The sequence below is a fragment of the Leucoraja erinacea genome, chromosome 2 (genome assembly GCF_028641065.1).
Source record: "Leucoraja erinacea ecotype New England chromosome 2, Leri_hhj_1, whole genome shotgun sequence".
In the NCBI taxonomy this organism is placed as follows: domain Eukaryota; kingdom Metazoa; phylum Chordata; class Chondrichthyes; order Rajiformes; family Rajidae; genus Leucoraja; species Leucoraja erinaceus.
The window spans coordinates 82,087,778-82,108,921 of NC_073378.1; the positions used below are offsets into that span (position 1 = coordinate 82,087,778).

Genomic DNA, 21,144 nt, shown 5'->3' on the forward strand with positions numbered 1-21,144 from the left:
TATGTCCACAAAGTGCCACTTAGTATTATTTAGAGAATAATACAGCAAACATAAATAACAATTAAACTACGATTTCTTTAATTAAAAGGAGCTGAAAGTTAGGTTTTATGACAGAAAAAACACTGACTGTTGGGAAAAGCTTGTTAAGTGAACGTATTCCTTCCACATAAATGTATTGTTCTACATAAATATGGATCTCTAACGAGCTCTTGTCTAAAATTGAAATTAATGAATACAATTTTGTTCTGTTTCATGCCATAAAAAAAAGTCAATGATGAAGCTTGGTAGAGGTGTAGGAAGGATATTTAAATTACCATCAGAAGGTTGTGAACAACTTAAAGCATCTGAAATGTTTACAATCTCAGTTATCTTAGATGAGACACAAATTTGGAATGACAAGCTGCAGTAAGATTTGACGTGGTTCATAGCTATTTTATGCCTAGAAGGATCTGGGAGCCTGCTCATCATTTGAAACAAGTTTGAAACAATTTTATTCATGGATAACCCCTTGAGATGGACAGTCATCTCGTTTTCGAGGGGGTCCAACATAGAACATACAGCACAAGACATAACATACATAGAGGGTCTCATTGACCCACCTACCCACACACTAATCCCAAAACCCCTCCATCCCCACTTGTTATAGTTTATAACAATTGTTAATTGGCTTTACATATCCAATAATAACAATAGTTATGTGTTACAGCATAATGTTAATGCATAATACCATATACCACCTATCATACATCATACGTTAATACATACTATCAACATTATTGCATGATATATTATTTCATGATATTATGACATAATACAATATAAGACCTTGTTACACTATGCAATACAATAATACATAAGTGTAATGGCCATGCATATACAATAGTTATGCCAAATGATCACACACAGAGCAAGCTAGATAAAGGAGCTCGAAGACTCTAATACTAGAAACAGGTACATGGTTTTATAAGGAAGGGTAAAAGTGTATTTTTAAATAGACGAAATGAGCTAATAGTTCTTATGGTACTAGGCAGAGTGTTCCAGTCAGAAGGAGCTTTGAATTTAAATGCACGTCTCCCAATTTCTTTGTTAGTTCTTGGAATGAAAAAGAAGGGTTGCTGAATATGTCTTAGTGAATATGAGGGTGTGTATGGTAATAGGTCTTGTTTTAAATAAGAAGGGTAATTGAGATGGATGCATTTAAAGATGAACTGGAACCAGTGGTAGCATCTTCGAGCGTGGGGGGATAACCAGTTTAGAGTTTCGTACATAGAACAGTGGTGAGTTATATATGGACACCTTAAAATAAATCTGCAAAGACTATTATAAACTACATTAAGGGGTTGAAGATGTGTATCAAATGTATTCTGATAGACAATATCAGCATAATCCAGTGTTGGTAGTAGTAGTTGAGAGACAATTATTTTTCTCATCTGAAAGGTGAAACAATTTATATGGCGGTAAAGAATAGCTAGATTACAGCTGAGTTTTTTAGTAATCGTCTCACTATGCTGCGTAAATGAAACCGTTGGGTCGAGCCAAACACCAAGATATTTGAAGTTCAATACTTGTTCTAATGATGATCCTTCATTAAATGGTATAGTCAGATCTACAGAATTACCAAGGCCTTGTCTGGTACCAAATAACATACTGCATGATTTATTTTTATTTAAAATTAATTTGTTAAACAATAGCCATTTCTGAACAGAAGTAAGATCTGATTGGTTCTTTCAATTTCAGACTTGTTAGTACTAGATGTATATATCACTGCATCATCGGCATATAGTTGTGTTTGACAGTCAGAACAGATATTAGGGAGGTCGTTTATGAAAATAGAGAAAAGGAGTGGTCCCAAGGACGAACCTTGCGGGACCCCCTTCTCAACAATTAAGGAATTGGATTGACTTCCATTAAACACACAGGTGACACACTGGCGTCTGTTATGAAGGTATGAGTTAAACCACAGTAGATTGTTTTGAGAAAGACCAATAAAGTAACGTTTATCAAGCAGTAGGTAGTGGTCAACAACATCAAAAGCCTTGGTTAGATCAAGAAAGATGGCACCGGTGAGATTACCATCCTCAGAAGCAGTGAACACATCGCTGGTGAGTTTTAACAGAGCTGTAGTTGTGGAGTGGTTAGGTCTGAACCCAGACTGGCATGGAGATAGAATGTTGAAAGTTGAGACATAATGTGATAGCTGGTTGAACACTAATTTAAAGCAGACACTTAGCATCCCATCCACAAAAGTAAATATTGGTGCACCTTATAAAAACCTCATCTACTCTAAAAGCACTTCTCAGCTGCATGACCTCCACCATCAAGAAGGACAAGGGCAGCAGGTTTGCAAGATCCCTTAAACCATCCTGATACAGAAAAATATCACCAATTCTTGATTACTGCTACATCTGAAATCTGGAACTCTTTACCCAACAGCATTGTGAGGGCAACTACATGAGAAGGATTGCTGGGGTTCAAGAAAGATGATTTACCCATCACTTTCTCAAGAGCAATAAAGGATAGACAATAAACGTTATCCTTGCCACAAAATGGAAATCTTCCAGGAAATTAAGGAATAGTCATTCTCAGGCCCTTAGAGAGGGGGGGGGGGGAGGAGGGGGGAAGAGGGAGGGGGGGGGGAAAGAGGAGAGGGGGGGAGAGGAGAGGGGGGGAGGAGAGAGAGGAGGGGGGGAGAGAGGGGGGGGAGGGGGGGGGAGGGGGGAAGGCGGGGGAGGGGGGGTGAGGGGGGGGGGGGGGGGGGGGGGAGGGGGGGAGGGGAGGGGGGGGGGGGGAGGGGGGGGAGGGGGGGGGGGAGGGGGGGGGGGGAGGGGGGGGGGGAGGGGGGGGGGGGGGGGGGGGGGGGGGGGGGGGGTGGGGGGGGAGGGGGGGGAGGGGGGGGGGGGGGGGGGGAGGAGCGAGGGGGGGGGGGGGGGAGGAGGGGGGGGGGGAGAGAGGGGAGGCCTTTTTTTTATTTCAACCCAAACAACCATTTGCAGGCAGTGCTTTTTTACTTTAACCATATTTTCATTTTCAAACCACATTAAGGGTGCTTACTCATAGTTGTGTGAACATGTGTTCAGTGTTATTCACAGCTCAGAGAAACGTGACCCTCTGCCTTCCTCCATCTTGAAGAGACTGAATAAGGCACACCACTTCCTGGTTTTATAGTCCCTCCCCCCTACTGCCAGCGGGGGCAGCAGAGAGAATGGGGAATTTTGTAAAATCATTAATATCTCTGTCATATTTCATCGACGGGAAAAATCCTCAGCACACATATGGTGGAGGGGGGCTCTGAACGAGGTGGCCAAAAATGACGGCCGTAGGTGGCGGCGTTCTCTCGGAAATCGCAGCGCAGATCGCCAAAACCGGTTAAGAACAGAGTTTTAGTAATATAGATAGATGGGGCACGTTGATCAGTGTGGGCAAGTTGGGACGAAGGTGTGTTTCCATGCTGTAAGACTCTATGACTATGTTTATCTTCCAACCTTTGAAGTGGGTACTGAAGAGAATTGTAAAAGCATGTTCCTCAGGATTTCTGAGATTACCAAAATCTGCACAGAACTGATGACTTGCCTTTATAGTTGAATAAAGTGACAGACATTAAGTGGGAGTAAATAGACTTTAAACTGAAGAAGGCTCCCTGCCCGAGACATCACATATCCATGTTATCCAGAGATGCTGCCTGATCTGCTGAGTTACATCACTTTGTGGACTGTAAACTCAGTACAGGTGCACAACCTTTTATCCGAAAGCCTTGGGACCAGACACTTGTCGGATTTCGGACATTTTCGGATTTCCGAATGGAAGATTTTTAGCGTAGATTAGGTAGGAAGCGCGGGCGGCTTGAAAAGTCTGGAGCGACTGCCTCCTCCCCGGAGACCGGGGAATCATTGTAAATCATTGCATAAATGTTAGTCAGTTAGTTTGGAGGGATTTTATGTGGTGGTGGTGGGTGAAGGGGGAAACGTAATTCTTAGTCCCCTACCTGGTCGGCGACTCCCAACATTGATTGTTTGTCCGACCCCGGCAAGAGGCGCTCCAAATCCAGCGCCGCCCGCGGGCTCCGCGAATGTTGGGAGAAGGCGGCCTTGGAGCTTACCGCACATGTATTGTCCCCGCTGGTATCCCAGCGCTGCGACGCCACCAATCTCAACATTTGCGGAGCTGGGGTGGGGGGCGTCCGGCCGCGGGCGGCAGTGGATTTGGAGCGTCTCGCAGCCAGGGGTAGAGTTGCCGGGGTCGGAGCTACAACCGGCGCCGCCCGCAGCCCCACCGGCCACAGCGCTGCGGAGCTTACTGCACGGCGACCCGGTAAGGCATTGACCGCTCCCCGTCTCTCCGACCAGGTAGGGGACTAAGAATTAAAGTTTACCCCTTCACCCCCCCCTTCACATAAAAGCCCTCCAAACTAACTGACTAACATTTAAGCAATGATTTACAGATGTTTAAGTGTCTCCCCTGTCGCCGGGGAGGAGGCAGCTGCTACAGTAGTACAGACCTGGGTTGACCGTGGGTCGTTTCGGTTCAAGTTTGGCGCCAAACGCGAACTTTGGTGTGCCGATGACATCCTGGAAAAAATGGCCGGTTTTCGGAGGTTTTCGGTTTCCGGAACACCGGATAAAAGGTTGTGCACCTGTATATACTTCATGAAATGTATTAGAAAGGGCCAGCTATGTGATTTAAAATAAATGGCAGTTTAGTTGCATTTATCGTAATAGTTTTACTTTGATTGTGTTGTGACAGATAAAGGGTCTTTTTTAATTTATCTCGGCACAGTTGTAAATGCAGTGAATATTCACAGTAGTAATCTGTAGGTAGCAGGCAATGGGTTACTTGAAGCATTTTGAAAATGCCATCTATTGAAATTAAACCCATTACACAAAAACCAAACCTGTTTATTGGTACCTTGAAAGATGGGGTAGAAAGCATTGATAAATTCAGATATTGCCAGTGTCAAAGATTGAGTTGATGGTTTGGCTACAAATATGTCAGTGATAACATAGTGCTGAAAAATGTAAGCCAGTCTAGGGAGTAATATTGTGAAATTAGGGCATGAGATTGACCCTGGGAGATTCATAAATTTGTAATAAATCAGAGTGACCCAACAGAGAAGGAGGATAATAAAATGCAAGCAATTACCTCATTAAACCAATGAGGTACCAACATCCCCCACTATTGTTCTGTTTCAACGTAATGTGCAATACACAATAAACCAAACAGTATTATTTCCACAGTGGTGCAGGTGTGCAGTGCAATGGCATAATTTGGCGTTTTGTGGCAAGATATTGAAGCAGGATTGTTAACTGAACAATTATTCAATATCTTTTTCTCCTCCTGTTGACTGTATACCTGGTTGATGCCCATTGGTACCTTGCCCACTTGGTCATTACTCCAGTGGAGGTTTGGATATTGAGCATAGGAGGTTATTTAACATGGTGGGCAAATTGAGTCATGGTTCAGAATAACCATGAATGGTGGAGCAAATCGGAGGGATTACATTACCTCCTGTCTGACTTGGGTTCCATGCTGCTCTTCAAGATGAGTGGTTAAGTAGCTACACACTTGCTTGTCTATTTCACACTGGGGCCAATTCTGTGACGAGGGGAGGCATCAATATTTTCAACGTCCCATTATAAAGTCCCATTTAAAACCTTTGGGAATGAATAAGATTATGGAATGATGTTGGCATGTTCTTTGCTGACATCAAATTTTGTGCTAATTGGAGGTTTCTTGAAGGCAGGAGGTTGTAGAACTGAGGCATCTGTTAGCCAGACAAAGGGCATGGCTCCCCACTATAGATGCAGGATAATGTGCTCCTTCCAACAATACCTCATTCTCAGATCTTCGATTTTTCTTTTTCTTTTTCTTCGCATACAGCACACGTTTGCAATTTGTGCTCTTTACCTCTTTATTCCTTCACCCCTAATGCAAAACGTTCTCCACTTTTTCATCATTTCTGTGGTACCTGTACTGCAATTTTCTTGTGGCTCTTGTCAAAGTTAAAGTTGATGTAATACAGGCCAAAAGCTTGTTTTCTTACCATTGGGACCTGAGTAATCCACATTTTGAGCAATTTGTCATTCACCACGGCCCTTGACTGGCTAACAGATGTATAAACTACAACCATCCATCTCCAAGTAACCTTCAGTCAGCCCAAGCGCCATGTTCAGTTACCCCTCTACAGAGCACTATTTTTATTGAGACACTATAATGAATTCAATTCATGTTTGTAAACTTCTTTTTTGATATTCCAGTCACGCAATTGTCAGAGTGCAACTTGAATATTATATATGTGAATAAGAAGACTATTCATTAATATTCATGAATTAATATTCACCCTTTGTCTCTATTGTCAGTTTCAAGTTCTCTTTCCAGCCTATCAATAAATTAATGCAAATAACAGTGAGTTAGTGTTGTCTTGTCAGAGCAACTGTATGTTCATTACAGTATTAAATTTAGGTCCTGTCAGATGGATTTAGAAGATTTCATGCTGCAAGTCTAAGAAAACAGACCAATATTCATTCATTCCTCATAGAACACTAGCATAACTTCAAATGTTCCTTGGCTGCTGCTCAGTGCATGAATATTGATGTGTGCAAATTGGCTGCTGTGTTTGCTTGCAGAATGATGATGAATGCATATCAAAAGTAGTGCATTTCAACTGCATTGAGACAGTTTGATGACATGACAGGAGCTATATAAATGCATTTTTTTTCCTATTACAATCCAAGATGCAAAATGGGCTTATCAACAGAAACTGGAAATCCCCAGCCTCAAGTGAAATATGTGACTCCTAAGTAAATTATATCACAACCTATACTTTCTTGTCCAGAATACGGTAACCCCAGACAAAGGAGGCCATATTTTATGACGTTCTATCATCAAATAGTTAAATCTTTGCAAAGGTTTATTAGATTTTCGTGTTGTGTAATAATTTATGGTTTGGTCCTTTAATGTTATATTTAGCTGGATGTGTGACAAAAAAACAATGCTGATTAAAAAGAATGAAAATTTGATTGGATTTAAAAAGTCCATTTGGGAGTGATTTATTTTTATGTACTTCCTCTGATTGTCTACAGGCTTTTTAACTCCTTAACACTTAGCCAGGCTGACAATTCATTCAAAGGAAACAAAGAGCAGACAAATAGTATGGGCCATAAATTCTATAGATACAAAAAAGGTGCTTTAAAGAGGAATGAATATTGAATTCTCCAATTTCAAATAATTCCCCTCTACCCCCATGCCGTTTCTCTTTACCTCACTTAAATGTACACATTTCTCTCACCACCCCTGTAACCCTGTACTTTTCCCCTCCTCCAGAAATGCATTTGTGTTTTGGAGTTTGATATTTGGCAAACCAGGTGGTTAGAGAGCTGTGGACATCAATAAGATGGAGAGGAGGTTGGAAAAGAGCAGTAGAAAAGCTACTTAAAGGTCCTATGGATCAAACTTTAATTAATGCAGAAGCTGGCCATTGCCTCGCTATTGTTCTCGTGTGAAGAGCTTAAGTTATTTGTGATCCCGGAATGTGTGCTTGTGTCTTGCTCAAATAACGTCAAAGAATTTCTTGCATGCTGTCACTATGAATGTTTGAAGACTCCCAGGTAGATAGATGTATGCTAAAAGCATGGTGGACCGGGATTAAATTAGAAATGTCATCCACAGGCAAAATATGACCAATTGTTTTTAATGATCTGGTTTTAGATACAATTCATGTGCAATGAATACAGAAACTCAAGGTGAAATTAAAACAATCACAAAGTACTTTTTTCTTATGATGGCACCATGTTTTAACCAATGTCACCTTAGATGACTTTTGCTCTGAAATGGCAATTTTGTGATATGCATTTTAATTAGGAAAATGAAATGGAAGTGTAATTTCATAAATATGCATAGAGTCATAGACAGATGCACAGTGGAAACAGGCTTAATCATTAACTACCATTTACATTAATCTTGCATAATTCCCATGTTTTATTGTTCTTGCATTCTCGTCAACTTCCTTTGGATTCTACCATTGACCTGCTATGGCCAATTAACCTACATGTCATTGAGATGTGGAAGGAAACCAGAGTGCCTGGAGAAAACCCACATGATCATTTGGGAAAATATGTGAATATAATACAGAGAGCACCCCAAGTTAGAATTGAAATTGGGTCACTTGTGCGGAGTTTTTAGAGGCAGGAACAAATGTTGAAAGTACATGTTTCTCATAGATTTCTAACCACTGATATTATTGGGCTCATACTCAGACACTGCCAAGATTGTGATTATTGGATTACTAATTTGCTTATCTCCAGGCTCTGCAGATGTACTTGCCCTTCTGTGGAATATCCATATCAAATGCCAAACTCTTTGCAGCATCTCGTAAGGAATATGACAGAAGCAGGGTATGTATTCTCGATTAGTGTGTGTTAATAGTCCAAGTGTAAGGTCAAATATGAAATAATTATGATTGGGCATTCGTATAACAAGTGGGATCTTGATTCAGCTGCCAGTTATATATTACTCCTCTATCCTCAGTACTGATGGAGTCAATGGATGTGAATAGTGGGAGGAATTTACACCGTCAGAAATGAAACTTGTTTTGTACTTAAAATCAATATTGTCATAAACATCAAAAGATGTCTATCAAAAATAATCATAATTTAACATATTTTACTGGAAAATTCTATTGGTTGTCATACAAACTAAATATGTATTCTTTCTGAATTTGTACTATTTTTATTGAAATGACAAATAGCAAATACATTCTATTGTAAGTATCACCCACACCTGTTGGTTGACACTGTGATTGATAAAGTTCATTCAAATCGATATTAATGTGTAGGGTAATTTCTGCAGGCAGTCCTATCTCATTCTGACTATAATTCCACATGTTTCACCAGAAGGACCAAAAAAAAATGTTCACTTACCTTTGGAAAAGAATAAGGGAAGAAATGTGTCATTGCCTCTGTGATTTAAAAATAAAACATGCACATAAAATATTGAATTTGTACTAAAATCATTGCAGACAATAGTTCAATTTGATGCAAATTAACATTAGCGACATCAACCTGATAATTTATCATCTTGTAATCCCCACCAACGTGAGCATAAAGTTGATGGTGTGCTACATTGTCATCCTTCAGTTGAGATGGTAAACTAAAGCCCCATTTGCTTTTCCTATTAATTGGACTGAGCTTTTAAATTCCCTTGTGGACAAAAATGCTGGAGAAACTCAGCATCTATGGAGAGAAGGAATAGGTGACGTTTCGGGTCATGACCCTTCTTCATTTAAAATTCCCTTAATGCCTTTCATGGAAGGATAAGACGCTCATTCAAAGTACTGTTCAATATTCATCAACTTCCCCACAAAATCAGATGAACATTGTTCATTGCATTGTTTGTGAGGACTTTTGGCACATGCTATCTGTATGTTGAGATTTCTCTCAATGTAGCACTTTGTTAAGCACATACATAGAAGAAGGAAGTAACTTTTTTGAAAAAGTTAAGAATGGCACATGTTTAGCCTGTTATTCCCTGCTAAGATTGAATTGGAATACTGATGTTTGCCTTGTCCCAGCATTTCTGATCTCCAACATTACTGGGATGATTTTCAAGCAATAACTTTTTTTTAACAACACTGGAGTTTGTGATGTCTTATCGATTTAACATATCCTGGTCTCTATTAACTCTATTACTAATGGTTTCAGGCATTACTAAAGGTTGTCAATGACTTGTTTGAAGAACAAACAGAGCTGGAGAAGGTTGTCAGGAAAATTATGCAACGAGCTCTGACCCTACTTCAATGTGAACGATGTTCTGTCCTCTTGCTGGAAGACATTGAGTCTCCCGTAAGTGTTGTGTTTGCTTTCTTTATTTCAACCTACAACTGGATAAAATTGTGTGTGCAGAATATGATCACTGGATAATAATTTTCAATGAAGCTTAGTTTAAAAAAAATAATTTAACATAATATCTCCTTCTTTTGTAAGGAGTCAAATCTAGCCCAGATGGTCAAGAGAAATCCTCTGTCCACTTCCAATGCAAATATCCAACACATAAAACAAATTCATTCAGTTTTGACTCATTCACTAATGTTTGGCACACTATAGTTCTGAAAAAGTAGCAATAAAGTGTTCTCACTTTTGTGACATTCATATAAAATTGCATGCTATTTGGCAAAGCGTCTTGCGAGCTATTTTCACATGACATAACATTGTAAATCTTGAATCATGATCTTTTTGACGACTGACTCCACAGTATTTTATTTTTCTGTGCCTTCCACATTATTCCACTGGTCCACTTTGTGAAGCTCCAATAACATTCAATTTGGTCTTTATAATATTTCCTCTAAGTACAAGATCAGGTCACAGGCTTTGTATCTAGTGATAAGTACTTTGCCATCTGACACTCCAAAACATTTCCATATCTTTCAGGCACATGTTTGAAGGAATACTCTCCATTTACTTGAATGAGTACAGCTCCAGAGCTATTTGTAAAGTTGACACCATCCAGCCTGAAAGAGCCCACTTTGTTTGGCATCTCATCCATAACTTTGTTCATTTGCTCCACTATTGATGCACCTTGACTGCTATGTGTACAATCAACAACATACACTAGAACTACTTGTCTAGGCAATTTTAACATCACCTCCCACCACAGAAGATACGGGCAACAGGCACATGGGAACATCCAACTTCAGGCTCCTCTCCAATTTGCACTCTGTCCTGACTGGAAAATACATTGCCAGAATCAATGACACAAAATATCTTCTCAAAGGATACTAGGAATTAGCAATAAATATCAGCCCTGTCAGTAACAGCCATACCCCCCAAATGCTTTATCTTTATCTTTATTCATAGTGGTAGCTATTTACTGTGATTTATGTTTATAGCATGATCATGTCTACAAGGTTACAATTCTTTTTGTATAAATATTTATCTGAAATTTCCTTTAAACGATTCTCGTAACTTAAAAATGATTTTCCTGCTTTTATACTTTAATCAAACAAACCATTCAGGATAGTTAGATCTTCTTCAAATGATTTTCCAAGAGGAAATTAGGCATTTATGTTAAAAAAAAAAAGTAGGTTGCAGTTAATATGCATTTGAAACTCAGAAACTAAGAGGCATACAGTTAAAGTTATGTCCATTTTGGATTTTAAAAAACTCTCCATCGTAGTCTTTTTATGAACATGTAGGAATAAAGTATATACAGTACAATGGTGCATATTATGGAAAAGTGACCTGACATTTAGATTTGTTTTCAGCCATTTCAGTAGTTTATTTATTTTTCTTAGTTACTCTTAAAATGTAGGATGTTTATGTGTTTTATTTGCCCTCTATGTCAATTATGAACATTGAAAATGTATGGATTACCTTTGTCTTTGTCTAGGAATAGATAAAAATGATGTCATGGATCACCCTATTGAGATATCTAGAGTTGGGCAATGTGGGCGTGGGTCTGTTTTTAAATTTATTCTTGGGATGTGAGAAATACTGTGTTAATTTATTACCCTTTTCCAATTTCCCAATGTCGGTGACAGATGATTTCTTCTTCTAATGACTATGCATCTTAATGGAGCTAGATAAATCACCAAGGATTCTCCCAACATATTCCAGCACAGTTCCCACCCTGGTCATTTCTCATACTTCCATTCCCAGGGGGCAGAAAATAAAAAAGCTTGATTGCATCAAAAAGCTCAAAAGTATCATCTAACACTGGAACAGCTTGCATTATGCAGTATGCATAAAGACCTGATGTTCTCCAGATCTTACTGTTTTAGTCTTTCTTAATAGTACAGATTTTGTAAGTAAGCATTGCTATTAAATTAACCTGGATGTGCAGCTCCGGTGTAAATTGTAGGATGTAAGTTGTTTTTTTTTTTGCACAGGGCTTCCAGTCGAAATTCTGTGAAAAATAGAATGTTTCCCTTTTAGTGTTTCTGTGGCAACACTGTTAACATTTCCAGGGGATTACTCAGTTCTGCCTTTTTTCCCAATCCACTTTGAATGCAACTGGTCAATATCAGGGTATTCCTTGGCAAACGTTGATTGTGTCAAAATCTGGAATGCATTTTCCTGCTTCCTAACATATTGAAGGGTGCCTATCTTTTTTGAAAGTATCTGACTTTTACCTCATGGAAACTGTATAATTGATGGTGTGATTTCTATTCAAATTTTCGCTGGGTGGATTGCACACAATGTTATTGTGGGCAGAATAGTGGGGGATCGTCTAGCATTGTTGGTTATAAACACAGGGGTTTCTTCTTTAACCCCACCCCCCTTAATTTACCACTGCTGGTCGTAATTAAATATTTCAATGAATGCCCGAACACTGACTGCCTTCAAAAACATTTCTAATTGCCTCAAGGCAACAGTGAAATAGAGGGACCTGGCACTTTAAAACATTTTAGTTTCTCTTACTTTTGTAATTAATTATATCGCCTAGGTTTTACATCACCTTTTAATGATCATGTAAACATTTGCTTCAGTTTATTCTTCAGCAATCATGTCATTGTATCTTATTTATTTGTATTTTTAGTATTTAATCAGCCTTTCAAGATCATGAATGCCTTCTCTCTCTACTGTCCACCAAAAGTAGCCTCAGATGCTTTACAATATTGACTTCCACTTTCCCTGAGCTTTCTTTCTGCCTCTAGGTGCCAGGTCTTTTCAGAGCTATGGAAGTGATTTATAAACAAGCATCTTTGTTCCTGACCCAAGAGAATTCATCCAAATAAACAAAATTATCCAGATTTCTTTTGTTAAAAATCCTCATGTCACGCGTATTTGGATTTATGAATTTGGCACAGAATGGTAACTGATACCAAAATAAATGAATTACTTCAAATGGAATTCATTGATCCTTGTCCTGTTTGGTCAAACTTCACTGCAAGCTCAACTTCAGGGAGCTAAAATGTAACTGTGTTCACAGCTCTTTTCCTTTGTTGGACAGGTGGTAAAGTTTGCAAAGACCTTTGATCTGATGTCTCCACTATGTTGTATAGAGAGTGATATCAGGTGAGGAGCATAACTGGTTTCAGATTTGCATGTTGGGTTTTTACTATTATTTTCCCTGTACTTGTGAGAAACTAGTTGGAGAAAAAATCCTTAATTAATTGATATGGGCAATATAATCTAATATTAGCCCAGATACTGAAAGTAATACTCTTGTTATAAATGTAACACATACTTTAGAAGTGTGTACTAACAATGCAGTTTGATTCATTATAATCACACAGTACATTGAAAATAATGGCCTGAGAGAGGGTGGATGAGTCTTGTGATATTGAAGTGAATGTTCCATATTCATTTGCTTCCAGGTGGGTTCTGGACCAAACATGTTGCAAATCTACAATGAGACTTTACACACAGATTCTAACTTCAAACATATTCCCTCTTCAAACCAAAATGGCATTGTCTGTTTTTATATTCAATACATGGTCACGGTGGCGCAACGGTAGAGTTGCTGCCTTAAAGTGAATGCAGCGCCGGAGATCCGGGTTTGATCCCGATTACAGGTGCTGCCTGTATGGAATTTGTATGTTCTCCCATGACGTGCGTGGGTTTTCTCTGAGATCTTCGGTTTCCTCCCACACTCCAAAGACATACAGGTTTGTAGGTTAATTGGCTTGGTAAATGTAAAAAAAAAATTGTCCCGAGTGGGTGTAGGATAGTGCTAATGTGCAGGATTCACTGGTCGGGCCAGACCCGGTGGGCCAAAGGGCCTGTTTCCGCGCTGTATCTCTAATCTAAACTAAACTAAACCAAACCACTTGGGACATGCAGAGTGGCAATTGCCGATACCTCTTTCAGTTATTGTTATTGGATTCCATGTGAAGTCCTGAGAAAGCTACTTCTCAGAACAATCATTTAAGAGGGCACTCCCAGCCTGGAAATTATGAGCAATTAAATTTATTTAATTTAATTATTTTGTTCTTTTAATTTTTTTAATAATTTTCTTGGTGTTTTTAATTAATTTTACTTCAAGAAGTTATTTTAAAAGATTATTAACAGTAATAGTGATAGTTTTTATAATGTAATTTAAGAGTAGAGATGTTTAAAAATTGTAAAGCAAATATCCCAAGAGGTTTAGCCTTTCCGTTTATGGTTAGCGAGAAAAGCAATGTTGTAACTACATTTAAAAGGCATTGGGACAGGTACATTGAAAGGAATCATTTAGAGGGATTTGGGACAAAATGCATGCAGGTCGGCCATCTTGGTTGGCATGGGCAAGTTGGGCCATAGGGCCTGGTTCGTGCTGTATGACTCGAAATACTCAGAGCCAGTATGCCAATCATAGGTAATGTTCTAGGTGACATATACGTCTACTTCATAACACAGGCAAGAACCAAATTAGACATCTAGTTTGGTGTTTAGACATAATCCATAGATTCAGAATTCGGATCAATTTGTGCAACAAAAAGTAAGATTTCAAGGAAAATAATAACATTTGAATCTCAAATGTGTCTGAATGGTTTGCAGTGCCTCCATATTTTAACTGCTAACTAGCTCATCGTGGGTGCATTCACAAAGCCAAATGGTATTGGATTGTAACTAGCTTAGTAGTACATTACATGTCCAGTGAATAAACTAGCTTATGTCTTCAAACTACAGTGTGCTTTCAACTTTCCTGTCCCAATGACAGCAACTGATAAACCTGAATGCTAAAAAATATGGACATTTCTTAATTTTTGAACAGGTGGGAATTAAGCTAACATAGAAACATAGAAAATAAGTGCAGGAGTAGGCCATTCGGCCCTTCGAGCCTGCGCACCGCCATTCAATATGATCATGGCTGATCATCCAACTCAGTATCCTGTATCTGCCTTCTCTCCATACCCCCAATCCCTTTAGCCACAAGGGCCACATCTAACTCCCTCTTAAATATAGCCAATGAACTGGCCTCAACTACCTTCTGTGGCAGAAAATTCCAGAGATTCACCACTCTCTGTGTGAAATATGTTTTCCTCGACTCGGTCCTAAAGGATTTCCCCCTTATCCTTAAACTGTGACCCCTTGTTCTGGACTACCCCAACATCGGGAACAATCTTCCTGCATCCAGCCTGTCCAACCCCTTAAGAATTTTGTAAGTTTCTATAAGATCCCCCCCTCAATCTTCTAAATTCTAGCGAGTGCAAGCCGAGTCTATCCAGTCTTTCTTCATATGAAAGTCCTGACATCCCAGGAATCAGTCTGGTGAACCTTCTCTGTACTCCCTCTATGGCAAGAATGTCTTTCCTCAGATTAGGAGACCAAAACTGTACTCAATACTTCAGGTGTGGTCTCACCAAGACCCTGTACAACTGCAGTAGAACCTCCCTGCTCCTATACTGAAATCCTTTTGCTATGAATGCTAACATACCATTCGCTTTCTTCACTGCCTGCTGCACCTGCATGCCTACTTTTAATGACTGGTGTACCATGACACCCAGGTCTCGTTGCATCTCCCCTTTTCCTAATCGGCCACCATTCACATAATAGTCTACTTTCCTGTTTTTGCCACCAAAGTGGATAACCTCACATTTATCCACATTACACTGCAGCTGCCATGCATTTGCCCACACACCAGCCTATCCAAGTCACCTTGCAGCCTCCTAGCATCCTCCCCTAGCTAACACTGCCCCCCAGCTTCATGTCATCTGCAAACTTGGAGATGTTGCATTCAATTCCCTCGTCCAAATCATTAATATATATTGTAAATAGCTGGAGTCCCAGCACTGAACCTTGCGGTACCCCACTAGTCACTGCCTGCCATTCTGAAAAAAATCCGTTTACTCCTACTCTTTGCTTCCTGTCTGCCAGCCAGTTCTCTATGCACATCAATACTGAACCCCCAATGCCGTGTGCTTTGTTTGTATACTAATCTCTTATGTGGGACCTTGTCGAAAGCCTTCTGAAAGTCCAGATATGACACATCCACTGGTTCTCCCTTATCCACTCTACTAGTTACATCCTCGAAAAATTCTATAAGATTCGTCAGACATGATTTACCTTTCATAAATCCATGCTGACTTTGTCCAATGATTTCACCACTTTCCAAATATGCTGCTATCCCATCTTTAATAACTGATTCTAGCAGTTTCCCCACTACCGATGTTAGACTAACTGGTCTGTAATTCCCCGTTTTCTCTCTCCCGCCCTTTTTAAAAAGTAGGGTTACATTAGCTATCCTCCAATCCTCAGGAACTACTCCAGAATCTAAAGAGCTTTAATAAATTATCACTAATGCATCCACTATTTCTGGGGCTACTTCCTTAAGTACTCTGGGGTGCAGCCTATCTGGCCCTGGGGATTTATCGGCCTTTAATCCATTCAATTTACCTAACAACACTTCCCGGCTAACCTGGATTTCACTCAGTTCCTCCATCTCATTTGACCCCCGGTCCCCTGCTCTTTCCGGAAGATTATTTATGTCTTCCTTAGTAAAGACTGAACCAAAGTAGTTATTCAATTGGTCTGCCATGTCCTTGTTCTCCATGATCAATTCACCTGTTTCTGACTGCAAGAGACCTACATTTGTTTTAACTAATCTTTTTCTCTTCACATATCTATAAAAACTTTTGCAGTCAGTTTTTATGTTCCCTGCCAGTTTTCTTTCATAATCTATTTTCCCTTTCCTAATTAATCCCTTTGTCCTCCTCTGCTGGACTCTGAATTTCTCCCAATCCTCTGGTAGGCTGCTTTTTCTGGCTAATTTGTATGCTTCATCTTTTGTTTTGAAACTATCCCTGATTTCCCTTGTTATCCACTACTTTCCCTGATTTATTATTTTGCCAAACTGGGGTAAACAAATGTTGTAGTTCATCCATGCAGTCTTTAAATGCATTCCATTGCATATCCACTGTCAACCCTTTAAGAATCAATTGCCAGTCTATCCTGGCCAATTCACGTCTCATACCCTTAAAGTTACCTTTCTTTAAGTTCAGGACCCTTGTTTCTGAATGAATAATGTCACTCTCCATCCTAATGAAGAACTCAACCATATTATGGTCACTCTTGCCCAAGGGGCCACGCACAACAAGACTGCTAACTAACCCTTCCTCATTACTCAATACCCAGTCTAGAATAGCCTGCTCTCTCATTGGTTCCACTACATGTTGGTTTAGAAAATGATCCCGCATACATTCCAAGAAATCCTCTTCCTCAGCACCCTTGCCAATTTGATTCACCCAATTGATATGTAGATTGAAGTCACCCATTATAACTGTTTTACCTTTGTTGCACGCATTTCTAATTTCCTGTTTGATGCCATCGCCAACTCCACTACAGGTGCACAACCTTTTATCCGAAGATCCAAATAACGAAAACCTCCGAATAGCGACATTTTTTCAGTCCTTGAAAAAAGGTCCTTGAAAACGTTCACGGAGCGCGGCCCGCAGAGGTGACAGAGGAACCTCCGGTCGGTCCTCGAAGAAAGGGGAACTAAATCCCCATTCATAAAAGAGAAGGTGAGGGTACATTGACCGGGAGAGTAGGAATCCCAAGACAAAGTTGAGTGAGCGTTCACCGAGGGTGGCCCGCAGAGGTGACAGCGGAACCTCGGGTCGGTCCTGGAAGAAAGGGGAACTAAAAAGAGAAGTGGAGGGTATATTGCGCGGGAGGGTATATCGCCTACCTGGAAGAAACCAGACATTTTTTCCAGGATGTCGTCTGCACACCAAAGCTCACGTTTGGCGCCTCTGCTGCACACGGATATAAGAGTGTGAAAATGTCGCCTTAGGCCGCCTTAGGGCATGTAGCCCCGCTAGGGTGACATGAGTGCGGGAGGTGATTCAATGCTGCGGTCACATTTACAAATTCAGGAACTCATTCAACACACTGCATTTCATACAGACATTTATTCTGCAAGAAACAAACTACACTGAAGACTCAAACTCGCGACCGAGGAACTGCCGGGATCAAGGCGCAAACTCGCGACCTTGCGGATATGAGCCGGGCACTCTACCACTGAGCCAGCCATTAAAATCTACGCTAAAAAATTTCCATTCCGAAGACCGACAAATTCCAAATTACGAAAAGTGTCTGGTCCCAAGGCTGTCGGATAAAAGGTTGTGCACCTGTACTACTGTTAGGTGGCCTGTACACAACTCCCACTAGCGTTTTCTGCTGCTTAGTTTTTCGCAGCTCTACCCATATCGATTCCACATCTTCCAAGCTAATGCCCTTCCTTTCTATTGCGTTAATCTCCTTTCTAACCAGCTACACTACCCCACCTCCTTTCCTTTCCGTCTATCCCTCCCGAATATTGAATATCCCTGGATGTTCAGCTCCCAGCCTTGGTCACCCTGGAGCCATGTCTCCGTGATCCCAACTAATCTACCTTATTACGAATGCTCCTTGCATTGAGACACAAAGCCTTCAGGCTTGTTTTTACAACACTCTTACCCCTTATACAATTATGTTAAAAAGTGGCCCTTTTTGATTTTTGCCCTGGATTTGTCTGCCTGCCACTTTTACTTTTCACCTTGCTACCTGTTGCTTCTACCCTCATTTTACACCCCTCTGTCTCTCAGCTCACACATTTAAGAAACCCTTTCTCTTTAACTCCATCCTCGACTATCCCATTTGACATAACCAAATTCCTTCAGTAAAGAAACAATAAAGAGCTCACAATGCTTTGAACAAGCTGTGCTTTTAAAGGGCATAATAATACCAGTGCCAAGAAGAATATGGTGATGTGCCTCATTGACTACCGACTAGTGACAGTAATGTCCTTCATGATGAAGTGCTTTGAGAGGTTGGTTATTGTACATATAGTTCATATAGTTATAGTTATGGTCCTACCTCAACAAGAACCTGGACCTATTATAATTTGTCTACTGCCACAACAGATCAACGGGGGATGCAATCTCGCTGGTGCTCCACTGTGCACTTAACGACTTCGGCAATAAAAACACATATCAGGCTAGACACAAAATGCTGGAGTAACTCAGCGGGACAGGCGGCATCTCTGGAGAGAAGGAATGGGTAACTCAGTGGGGCAGGCAGCATCTCTGGAGAGAAGGAAGGAATGATCAATCAGTCTGAAGAACGGACTCGACCCGAAACGTCACCCATTCCATCACTCCAGAGATGCTGCCTGTCCTGCTGATTTACTCCAGCATTTTGTGTCTATCTTTGATTTAAGCCAGCCTCTGCCATTCCTTCCTACACATATGTCAGGCAGTTGTTCAAAGATTAGAGGTCAACATTTCACATCATCAGTGTCAAACTAGTTACAACTATCGGGCAACTGGGTCTCTGTGCATTCCTGTACAACTGGATTCTTGACTTCCATACCAATAGAATACAATTTGGTACAAATTGGCAACAACACTTCCACCTCTATCACCATCAGCACAGGGGCACCACAAGGCCCCCTGCTTTACTTACTTGTTCAATACGTACCAGGGCCCCATCCCCGACCTCTACCTCCGTTACATTGACGACTGCTTTGGGGCCACCTCCTGTACCCACACACAACTGACTGACTTCATCCACTTCACCACCAACTTCCATCCGGCACTCCAATACACCTGGACCATTTCCGACACTTCCCTACCATTCCTTGACCTCACCATCTCCATCGCAGGGGACAGACTTCTGACCGACATACACTACAAACCAACTGACTCACATGGATATCTGGACTACACGTCTTCCCACCCTGCCCCCTGTAAAGACTCCATCCCCTACTCCCAATTCCTCCGCCTACGCCGCATCTGCTCCCAGGATGAGACGTTCCACACCAGGGCATCGGAAATGTCCTCGTTCTTCAGGGAACGGGGATTCCCCTCCGCCACCATAGATGAGGCTCGCACCAGGGTCTCATCCATACCCCGCAACACTGCTCTCTCCCCCCATCCCCGCACTCGCAACAAGGGCAGAGTCCCCCTAGTCCTCACCTTTCACCCCACCAGCCGGCAAATACAACACATAATCCTCCGCCATTTCCGCCACCTCCAACGTGACCCCACCACTCGCCACATCTTCCCATCTCCCCCTATGTCTGCCTTCCACAAAGAACGCTCCCTCCGCAACTCCCTTGTCAATTCTTCCCTTCCCTCCCGTACTACCCCCTCCCTGGGCACTTTCCGTTGCAACCGCAAGAAATGCAACACCTGTCCCTTCTCCTCCCCCCTCGATTCCATTCAAGGACTCAAGCAGTCATTCCAGGTGCGACAAAGGTTCACCTGTATCTCCTCCAACCTCATCTACTGCATCCGCTGCTCTAGATGTCAGCTGATTTACATCGGGGAGACTAAGCAGAGGTTGGGCGATCATTTCGCCGAACACCTCCGCTCAGTCCGCAATAACCTACCTGAACTACCGGTGGCTCAGCACTTCAACTCCCCCTCCCATTCCCAATCCGACCTCTCTGTCCTGGGTCTCCTCCATTGCCAGAGTGAGCAACACCGGAAATTGGAGGAACAGCACGTCATATTCCGCCTGGGTTGCTTGCGTCCTGATGGCATGAACGTTGAATTCTCCCAGTTTTGCTAGCCCTTGCTGTCTCTTCCCCTTCCTTAACCCTCGAGCTGTCTCCTCCCATCCCCCCGCCCTCGGGCTCCTCCTCCTCCCTTTTTCCTTCCTTCTCCCCCCCACCCCCCATCAGTCTGAAGAAGGGTTCCGGCCCAAAACGTTGCCTATTTCCTTTGCTCCATAGATGCTGCTGCACCCGCTGAGTTTCTCCAGCATTTTTGTGTACCCCCCTGCTTTACTTGTTCTATACCCATGACTGTGTAGCCAGACACAGTTCCAACTCCATTTAGAAATTTGCTAATGATACCACTGTTGTTGGATGAATTAGGGATAACGATGTGTCAAAGTATAGGAGGGAGATCGTTCATTTGATTGAATGGTTGCAGAACAACAACCTTGCTCTCAACATCAGTAAAACCTAGGAACTGATTGTTGACTTTGGAAGTGGAAGGTTGAGGATCCACAAACCTGTCTAAATCAATGGGTTGATGCTGGAAAGAGTCAACAACTTCAGGTTCCTGGATGTGCATATCCCTGATGCTCTGTCCTGGACCGAACACATGATGGAATCATAAAGCCCATCACTGCCCCTACTTTCTTAGGAGATTGAGGAGATTCATTATGTCCACCATACTCTCTTGAACCTCAACAGGTCTATGGTGGAAAGCATAATGACTGGTTTCATCATGGTCTGATT

General features: G+C 41.4%; 1 protein-coding gene across 1 annotated transcript in view; it reads left to right on the forward strand.

The window, feature by feature from the left end:
• The window catches only part of pde11al (phosphodiesterase 11a, like), a 264,935-nt gene that overhangs the window by 79,295 nt on the left and 164,496 nt on the right, over window positions 1–21,144 (forward strand). The window contains exons 3-5 of the mRNA XM_055659453.1: window positions 8,298–8,387; window positions 9,693–9,833; window positions 12,940–13,004. Of these exons, the coding sequence (XP_055515428.1) occupies window positions 8,298–8,387; window positions 9,693–9,833; window positions 12,940–13,004 (296 nt within the window). The remainder of the gene's footprint in view (window positions 1–8,297; window positions 8,388–9,692; window positions 9,834–12,939; window positions 13,005–21,144) is intronic.